This window comes from Takifugu rubripes, chromosome 8 (assembly GCF_901000725.2).
Source record: "Takifugu rubripes chromosome 8, fTakRub1.2, whole genome shotgun sequence".
Lineage (NCBI taxonomy): Eukaryota > Metazoa > Chordata > Actinopteri > Tetraodontiformes > Tetraodontidae > Takifugu > Takifugu rubripes.
The window spans coordinates 19,154,392-19,164,333 of record NC_042292.1 but is presented as its reverse complement, the minus strand read 5'-3'; the positions used below and the strand labels follow the sequence as shown (position 1 = coordinate 19,164,333).

Genomic DNA, 9,942 nt, shown 5'->3' with positions numbered 1-9,942 from the left:
ACGGTTCTTGGTCCGGTTCCAGGTGCTGCTGGGCTGAGCCTGACGAGGCTTTCTTCAAAGCATCAAAGCGGATGATGCTAACAGTTAGCAGTCTGGCGCTAACGCGCGGCGTCCAGGGTGGCTGAAGGTGGCGCCGCTGCTTTCATGATGACATCGTATAGATTAAATGTTAATCAGAGCGAGCGCCGCTGCCAAGGAGACAGATGGCGCCTTAATGAGCCGACGGGAGGATCTTCATCCGGAGGCGGACGCCGCGCCGCGGCGCCGGCACAGACGCTCGGCATCAAACACACGTGGCTCCTTAAAGATGGCGGCGTGACTGCGGGGGGGCGGGGCCTGTCAGGTGTCCATATGCAGCATCAACAGGGTCAGCGCGGACCTCCGTCCCCGGAGGCGGCGGATGGAGCCGTCACGCCGCCTGACTGGTGTCGCTGGCGAGCGCGTCGCCATGACGGCAGATGAAAGCGGAGGCGGACACATATGTGGCGTGCGGCGCGCCGTTTTCATCAGGTCTGGGAACATATGTTGGGAACTCGGGAGCTCCGGGCGGGAGGGAGCGGAGCGCCGTTTGAAGCGCTTGTGTTCAAAGGCGGTGGAAGGACCGGCTCCAGGGAGCGGCCCACATCAAGGCCTGACCCGGCGCCGCTTCCTCGCCGCCTGCTGCCAGGCGTCCCGCCGCCGTGTGCCGCCATCTGGCCTCGCTTCGGGTTCCCCGGACACACGTGGGGAACCGGGAGAGGCCGCCACCCGTCCCAGGACTCCGCTGGCCCGGTCCTCCCGGTTGCCCTTTTCCTCTTAATCCCCCTGTGACGGCGTCGGAGCGCTTCAGCGCCGGGGGGGCGGGGCCAGATGAAGAGCGCCCCCCCCCTGCTTTAATCTGTCACCTTTGGTTGGGACACCCCCCCCGGGTCAGGGGGTGGGTGGAACAGAGGCCGGTCTGTTTTGGGTCGGGAGTCTGAACCTGGTTCTACAGGTCCGGGCCCCCGGGCCGGCACGTTTCTATGGAAACGACAGCTGTCAGGTGATCACAGGAGCGTCTGGAAGAGCTGGTTGCAGCACTTCCTGTGTGGTCATGTGACCCTCTAATCTCACAGCTCCAGCTTCTCGCCGTCATCGGCCAATGAGCTGCGACCGTCCCGCCTCTGCACCCGTCTGTGCTAATAGCCGCCGTTGCTAGGCTACCGCCGCTGGAATCAAATTTAGGTGGCATCCACAGCTGCAGGCCAAGATGGCAGCGTTCCCAGAATGCACCTGGGTGGCGTTCAGCCCTGGTTTATTTTAAAAGTCCCATTTTTGCTGCAACTTTAATCATCTTAAAACTGCGAGGCAACGAGGACAAACGGCTGCATTAGCACGTGAGCTAGCATGTGAGCTAGCATGTGAGCTAGCATGTGAGTTACCATGCGAGCTAGCATGCGAGAAACTATTAGCATTAAAATCTTGATGAAGATGAGAGAACCTGAATTACCGAATTATGATGAAAAGTTCTGGCAACGTGCTAAATGCTAACTAGCCCGGCTGCTAATGTGTGTTAGCAGGACGTTTAACATCAGTTTGATTTGAAAAGTTCAAAACTCAGAAGAAAACAAAGAACTTCATATTGTGCACACACACACACACCTGGATCACTCTGGTCCTGGATCACTCTGGTCCTGGATCGGTCTGGTCCTGGATCACTCTGTTCCTGGATCACTCTGTTCCTGGATCAGTCTGGTCCTGGATCACTCTGGTCCTGGTTCACTCGGACCACCTGCTGATGTTTGTGATCCACCTGAGGCCCCAGAAGGTCGAGTGACGTCATCGCGCGTGACCCAGCAGAACCGTCCCGGTTCTGATTTTCTTCAAACATTTTTGTGGGCGGCGACAGTTGCGCGCGTCCGCCGGCAGAGGGCGCGCGCAATGTTCCGAGGACTCCGCTCCAGCTGGACCCGTCCAGAACAAACGGGTCCGGGTCCAGGTCCAAAAGGGGGGGGGGGGGGGGGTTATTGCGTCATTTTTGAAGAAAAAACAAACAAAAACATCATTAATTCAGATTTAACGATTAAAAAGTTAACTGGAACCACAACAAACATTTCTGGAGGTTATTTGATGGGTTTAATAGAAAAGTTAGCATTTCCTTCTGTGTAGCATTAGCATAGCACAGCAGTGTAAAGCTAACTGGAACAATTAGCTTGAAATGATTCAATTAGCATCGGGAATCTTTACGTAGCACCAGAAGCTACACGTGTTGTTGCACATGTTGTGTTTCAGTCAGCTAAAGGCCTAGCTTAGCACTGTAAACCTAGCTAAACCTAGCCGTCTTTAGCATCCAAACAGCCATTTTATTTTGGAAACTCTTTATGAAACATTTTGCTTTTTTTAAAAATTCGAAAATTGCAACATAAAAACGTGGCGAACATGCTAACACTAGCGCTGTTAGCAGAGCTGTTAGCATTTTTTGCTTTGGACACGAACGCCAGGACCATCATCGCATTATTCTGAGGTTTCGCTGTTTTTCACCACAAACTGCAAACATCAGAAACCACACACACACACGCACACACACACGCACACACACACACACACACACACACACACACACACACCTTCCACCCCAGAGAGTTGGTCATGTTTGCGGCTCATAATGCAGCGAGGATTTGGCATCAGAAGCAGTGAGGGGGAGCGTGTGTGTGTGTGTGTGTGTGTGTGTGTGTGTGTGTGTGTGTGTGTGTGTGAGGCTGGTTTTGATCTGGACTCAATGGTCTGGAAGAACCGAGCTCTCGTCTCTGTGACAGCGAACAGAGACGCGAGACAAACACGCCGCCTTTAACATGTGGACACGGAGGCTCCGCCCCCAACGCCACCCCGCCATCTGGAGCCAAACAAGCGGGTCCCTGAAAACAGGAACAACGGGTCCAACATTCTCACAGGAAGAACTATTCCCAAAGATTTGTCTAATTCTGAGATCAAGTGAATTTAGGTCAGAGATCAAAGCAGAGCTGATTCTTTGTTCTTTTGGAACAAAGACGAACGTTTGGAAGCAGAAAACCTGTTCGAAAGCTCAGAAATAGGAAGGAAGTTCAGGAGAACTCTCAAAATCCAGCTGACCCCCCCGCCCCCCCTGCCCCCCCCCCGCCGGAGCGGTAACAGCGAGCGTGTTTGGAGGCGGGGTCAAAAGGCCCGTTCAACCCGAGTCCTCACCTACTTTCTAATGAATTCCCATGATGCACCAGCCTACAGGCGCTCCCACACAAGCTAACCAATGATTACACCTTGAGGGGGAGTGGGGGCGTGTGTGTGTGTGTGTGTGTGTGTGTGTGTGTGCGGGGGGGGCAAGTGGAGCATCCTCCCCCCCAGATCGGAGGCAGGTGCAGCACCAAATCAGCCTCATTAGCTGCACCTTCTGCTAGCGAACACCGCGGACAGATGGAGGCGCGCCCTCACATGTTACCTCACATCAGATGGCGGCTGGGGGGGCGGGGGGGCGGCGCTCGCCACCTTCTGCCCCGGCGCCACTTCCTCCGAGCTACGAGCTGCCCCCGAAGTGCAAACCCAGCCCCGGAATGCTCCTTAACCTCGATCCCGCTGCCGGCGACGGGTTTCCAGGGAATAACCGACACAGGATGAACAGATTCCAACATCTGACTGTTTCTAAAAAGAGCTGTTAGCATAGCATCGCAAGCTAACAGCCCTGACAGGTAGACGCCATAATCTCGGTAAAACATGGACTTTTGTTGACCGTAACGTGAAAAAACAATTAAAATGGCAACAAACGGCTGCGAGTGGAGAAGTTAGCCGCGGATGCTAACGTCAGCGGACTCGTTGCTCATCGAGAAAAAGTCACTTTGTTCCAATGAACCAACGTCGGTTTGTGGCGTAAACAGTTGCTCAGTCACGCATACTGATGGTTAGCAGCAGCGTTAGCTTTAGCGCTGGTGCTGGAAGAATGAGGGCAGGGGCACAATGGGCACGTTGTCTGGTGGCTCAGGCGGGGGGGGGGGCGGGGCGGGGGGGGGGGGGGGGGCATTAATGGATTCAACTGTTTTCTCAGAGTTTCCAGCCACAGCAGGCAACTGTTTTCTGCTGCTGCACACATGCTACATGCTAGCTGCTCCACAACAAACTCCAGCAGGACCAAGCTAGCACTGCTAGCTGGGACGGGAAGCGGAGGGTCGTGATGTTAGCGTGCTGCTGACATTTAGGGAAACTAATTCGAAGCTAGCGACAGGCTGACAGTCGCGACTTGAACGTGTAGAATTTCGTAAATCTTCACGTTGCGTCTGCCCGGCGGTCGCTAGCGCCGCGCGGCGGCTACCGTTCGTCTGTTTGGCAGCGAGCTAATGAAGAGAAACAGACGCACATATGGAACTCCTTTATTTCCAGGGTCTCATCCTTCGATCCACACTCAGATCCAAACGCCATCTGGGAGCGCCGGGAGTGTCTCGGAACACATGCAGGAACCATCAAAAGAGGCGGCGCTCTCATGGCGGCGGCTCCCTCGGGCCGATGAAAGCCAAGGTTGATGGTGGAACCTTCGTCTCCACGGTTGATCCTCCCGGTCTGGACCCGCGGCGCCATATGTTGGCCGACGCTAATGCTAACGCTAGCCATGGCAGCAAAAAGGCCACAGAGTTTTATAAAAAGATTTATCGGATCACACGTCAGCGGGAGGATTCTTGCCAGAATTTGGCGTCGCGATCACAACCCACAACATTTGGAGCCAATTAGCATAGCATTTAGCACAAATACAGTAAATGGTTAGCAGATGAAAAAAAGTGTGAAGGATTGAAGCGAACGTGGGTCCAGCTGCTGCTGGGGGCCAGATGTTTACGGAGACCAGGTTTCCGAAGGTAAACAATTATTGCGGCTAACGTGGGCGCAGGTGCCAGCGTCCATCGGAGGCGCCATCCATCACCGAGTTACGTGTTCGGGACGAGACGGCGTCTGATTGGTCGTCACTTTAGCTTCAGCCCACCTTCACGTCACGTAGCCGCCGGCGCCGCCCCTGAGGAATTAGCCTAATCATCCCGCTAATTAGCATCAATCTTTATTGACAGAGCCTTGGGAGACAATGGCGACGCTGTGGCGAGCGCCGCACAGACCAGGCCCCGCCCCCTCCTGACAGCGTGCACGCCAACAGCAGGTGACCCCCCCAGATCGCCCGTCTGCCAGCAGCACCTGCAGCTGATTACGGATCTGAAGCTTCATAATGTCCTGCAGGTGCCAGCGTGCCACACACGTGCACACACACGCACACTCACACGCACACGCACACACACACACACACACACACACACACACACACACACACACACACACACAGCCCCCAGGCCGTAGGAACCCCCTGAGCTCCGTGGTCCGTTAATGTACAGCTAGCTAAACGTTACTACAGTGTGCTAGCGAGTGCTACAGCTATCGTACAGCTAGCTGCTAACGGCTCCGCTCAGACTGTTGCGTTTGATATTTTATTCGTTGTTTTATTCGTTCCTGCTGGATCACCCTGTTGCATCATGGGAAAATGTTTGTGATTCTTCAGCAAACTCAAAGCTTCAAAGCTTCAAAGCTTCAACTTGGACCAGTTTTCTTTGCTCTTTTTAACTTGGTTTGGAGGAACTCTCCTTCTGTTGTCATGGTAACGGCTCCTGTTATCAGGGGGCCACATTGCTGGAATACTTTGGGGCTCTTTTCTCGTCTCCGGCTACGTTAGCGCAGCGGCTAAAGGCTGCATCGCTTCTCAGGTTTCAGCAGCAGGAATTCAACCAGCACCTGAAACCAGATGCATGATGGGAAATAGGCAGGTGCACGGAGGAGGTCTGGTAACCAGTCAGGAGGTCTGGTAACCAGTCAGAGGTCTGGTAACCAGTCAGAGGTCTGGTAACCAGTCAGGAGGTCTGGTAACCAGTCAGGGGTCTGGTAACCAGTCAGGAGGTCTGGTAACCAGTCAGGAGGTCTGGTAACCAGTCAGGAGGTCTGGTAACCAGTCAGAGGTCTGGTAACCAGTCAGGAGGTCTGGTAACCAGTCAGAGGTCTGGTAACCAGTCAGGAGGTCTGGTAACCAGTCAGGGGTCTGGTAACCAGTCAGGAGGTCTGGTAACCAGTCAGAGGTCTGGTAACCAGTCAGGAGGTCTGGTAACCAGTCAGAGGTCTGGTAACCAGTCAGGGGTCAAAGTTCCTGTTTGTTTGCTGCTTCTCGTCCGTCTGCATCTTATGCTAATTTGAGGGGGGGTCCATGGGAAACTGTTGGTCCTAATCCAGCAACAGGGGACTACTTTCAATAAGCCACACCCCTCCCCCCTCACACACACACACACACACACACTCACGCACACACACTCACACACACCTGTCGTCTCTTTACAGAAGTGTTTCAGTCCCACGATCTTGAGACCCGCTGCCACCGAGCTGCTACCCTGGCTGTGATTGGCCGGTAGCAGCGCTAACAGGCTAACAGGCTAACAGTGCGCCGCTGCCACAACTCAGACTATGAAATCTATGCAAATTTGCGTGGGAACACGCCGCCAGTTGCTAATCTGGGACATGTTCGAGGCGCTCTCTTATTCCCCGAGTGCATTTTTGCTAGCTGACGCAAACTCAGCGAGACCTCGAGGATCCGCCGAGGATCCGCGTTCGGAGTTCTGTGAATGTTTGTGCAACGCGGCCTCGTAGCTAAAGGCCAGAGATGAAGTTTCCTGCTGATCAGCCAGTGAACGATAGCCTTTAGCCAATGTTAGCATCGGGAAACATCACAGACTAATATGTCACCAACTTGTTGAAGGAGCTGATTGATTTTAATTATTCTATGGAAATAATTCTTTAGCATTTTAAAGCTAACCAGCAACCTTCTGTAAACATCTGAACATAAATGTACGTTATTGTGCTAATCTTAGCCAACAGGAAATTAGCATGTGTAAACATGTTCTATCTCAATTAGCTTACCCTTTAATAACTAAGAAGTAACATGTGTGGGCGGTCCTGGGGGCGGAGCAAAGCCGTCTCTGCAGCCAATTAGATGAAAGTGTCTTTGACTGCGAGGACACGAAGTCACGCGTGTCTGGATTTTCCCTCCGTGTGGTTCTGGCTCACAGCTAACAGGGTCCAGGGACGTCCCCTCGGGACCAGGACCTGGCGGGACCTCGGGACCGGGACCTGGCGGGACCTCGGGATCAGGGCCTGGCAGGACCAAGGAGACCACTGTAGTTGTCCGTCGGCCTCCAGGTGTCGCTCCGTCTCCGGGCCTGCGACCCGGCCCGGTTGGCGGATCTCTGATCCCTGATCTGATTACAGGAGCTGACCTGATCCGAGCTCCGCTGACCCGGTTGGGAGTCGCCTCGGCCGACCCGCTGAAGTTCCCCAGCACTAATTCCTCTGGGACTGGAATATTCCAGTAGATTAGCTGGAGCGGTACCGGAGGGAAGCGCGGGAATGTGGGGTCACGGGATCGGACCAGGACACCAAACCGACGTTCAGCCGTCGGGAGGAAACAGCCAGACGGAGAATCGAGGGAATCCAATTAGCGGGACGTCCATCCTCGTCTGTCCTGGACGCAGGAACAAACCTCGCCGCGTAATTTCATTTAGCTCAGAGGTCGTTAGCCTGGTTAGCTGAGGAGACGCTACATCAAAGGGATTTGATTTCACGGTTTCAGCAGTTTCATAGAAAAGAAGCAAACACTGAACGAGTGTGACAATATTGACAGTTTGATGCTAGCCTGCTAGCTCCCGGATCAGGCTAATGAAGTTAGCAAGTGTTGGTGCAGAGGAAGGAGGAGGCGGCGTGTTTGTAGCATAGCTCGTTTTATTGTTTAAACAGTTTTGCATAGGAAATATATCCACTTCCAGTAATTGACTGCAGTACAAACAGCTGCTAGCAGTATCGGCTGGATATAACGTAACAATCACAAAAGTTGAGCCTTTATTTACACTGATTTTTAATCTTGTGGCAATTTTAGCCCGCGCACCAAAGGTAACCAGCTCGAAGGCGTCGCCAAAGTCGGGCGAGTCTCAATAACAATAACGATAAAAACACAAAAGAATGAAATCAAGGCCTTCGCTACTCACGACGGACGCCCGCGGCTCCTAGCATCAAACGGAAACAGTCGACTAAACGTACATTCGGGTACAGAAACGGACCGTTGGCGCCCGCGGGGTCGCTAGCACTACTGGAGACGCGCACAATTGTTGCGTTGCTGCTGTTGTTGTCGTTTGTCGTACGTGACGCGGAGGGACATAAAAGTGCCACAAGACCCACGAGAAAGAAAATCAGCCCTGCAGAGAAGAAAATGGCGGCTGAGCGCCGCGCGGCTCCGCCCCCAGGGGAAGGAAACACAAGCAGAAGGTCGACGTCGGCGCCAAAACGGCGTTGGGTTTATTTACAGCGTGAACAGGCACTGCGTCGTTTTCTCTTCTTTTGGTGACGTTACATCCCATAAAAATGCTGGTTTTACACGTTTCAGAACAACCTGACGCCGGGCGGCTAGCCGCTAACACTTAGCAGCTAGCCAGGTGTGGAAGGTGTGTATTGCTTATGACGAATGAATCAGTCACTCAAACAGGAAGTAAGCAGCGCTACGCCGCAGCGCCGCTTTGCATAAAGACGTCCCGCCTCTCGGAGATCGCGGCGCTAATACTTTTCCACGTGAAAACGGGCTCGCGTGCGGCTCCCGACGAAGCTCAGGGGTGAAACACTGATTTTAAAAGCTTTAGAAGCTTTTTGTGACAGGCTATATTCATGTAGCGTTAGCCTGAAGCTGGGACGCTTTCTCACATCACACTGCATCATGGGTAATGAGCTAACCAAGGAAGAAACCCCGGCTCTGCATTAGCATTTACAACCATACCGAATGAACAACTACGACACAACCGCTAGCTTGTTCTAAATTTCTCCCGATGCTAGAGTTTAGCCTCGCTAGCCTGACAGCGAGCCGACCAATAATTAGCACCATTAATGTGGCAACGTTTCCTCAGAAAAGGAGAGAAAATAATTACAATAATTATCAAAAAATTCACGGACGTTTGTTTTTACCCTGCTTCTCATTTTAGTCGCCGACGGCGGCTAACGATGGACGACGTGAGCGCGCCGCAGAAATGAAGCCAGGCTAGGGAAACGGTTCTGACTCCGCCCCTTTCTTCGCTCCATTGTTGCCGCGGCAGCAACACGGCGGCTAACGCTAGCGGCGTCGGCGCACGGGTGCAATCTGGGGCTTTTTTAAGAACAAAAACAAAACTTTTTAAGCGGCGCTGTCGCCTCCCAGCTGCTACACACACGCCGCTAGCTTGTTGGACAAGGTTTCAAACCCACCTCCCACGTTAGCGACAACATTAGCTAAATCACATCACTCGCTATGGCCACGCTAATAAGAACAACAAATACTCATCAAGTGTTTTCCGAACGGAAGTTTCTATCGCTAAAAACAAAAAATAGGATCCGAAAAGCCTTCATTGCTGTCGATTTAGAATGTTTAGCATATTTCACGTTAGCTTTACAAACAGCAACACAACGATGAGAACACGTCACTGAGGAGCCGGAGAGTTCTAACTCAAATCCACAAATAAACTCCAAATCTCAAATTTCCCAACATGGAAACACGTTTTCCCAGAATTTTAGATTTACAAACACAATTTTTTTACAGTGTAAAAACTTCTTTTTTTCTAAATTCGATAAAAAGACTTTTCTTCTTCTCTGGTGTCACGAACGCCAACGGAGTGCTGGCGGCACAGCGACACCGGTGGAAACACTCATACACACACACACACACTCATACACACACACACACTCACTCTCTCACACACTCACTCTCTCACACACACACTCTCTCACACACACACACACACACACACTCTCTCACACACTCACACACACACTCTCTCACACACACTCACTCCCACACACACACACACACACTCTCTCACACACACACACACACACACACTCTCTCACACACACACACACGCACACTCCCACACA

General features: G+C 52.7%; 1 protein-coding gene across 1 annotated transcript in view; it reads right to left on the bottom strand.

The window, feature by feature from the left end:
• Positions 1–4,401, bottom strand: part of LOC101073266 (serine/threonine-protein phosphatase 2B catalytic subunit alpha isoform) — a 39,411-nt gene extending 35,010 nt beyond the window's left edge. The window contains exon 1 of the mRNA XM_029839553.1: positions 4,340–4,401. Within this exon, the coding sequence (XP_029695413.1) occupies positions 4,340–4,401 (62 nt within the window). The remainder of the gene's footprint in view (positions 1–4,339) is intronic.
• Between the last annotated feature and the right edge of the window lie 5,541 nt (positions 4,402–9,942).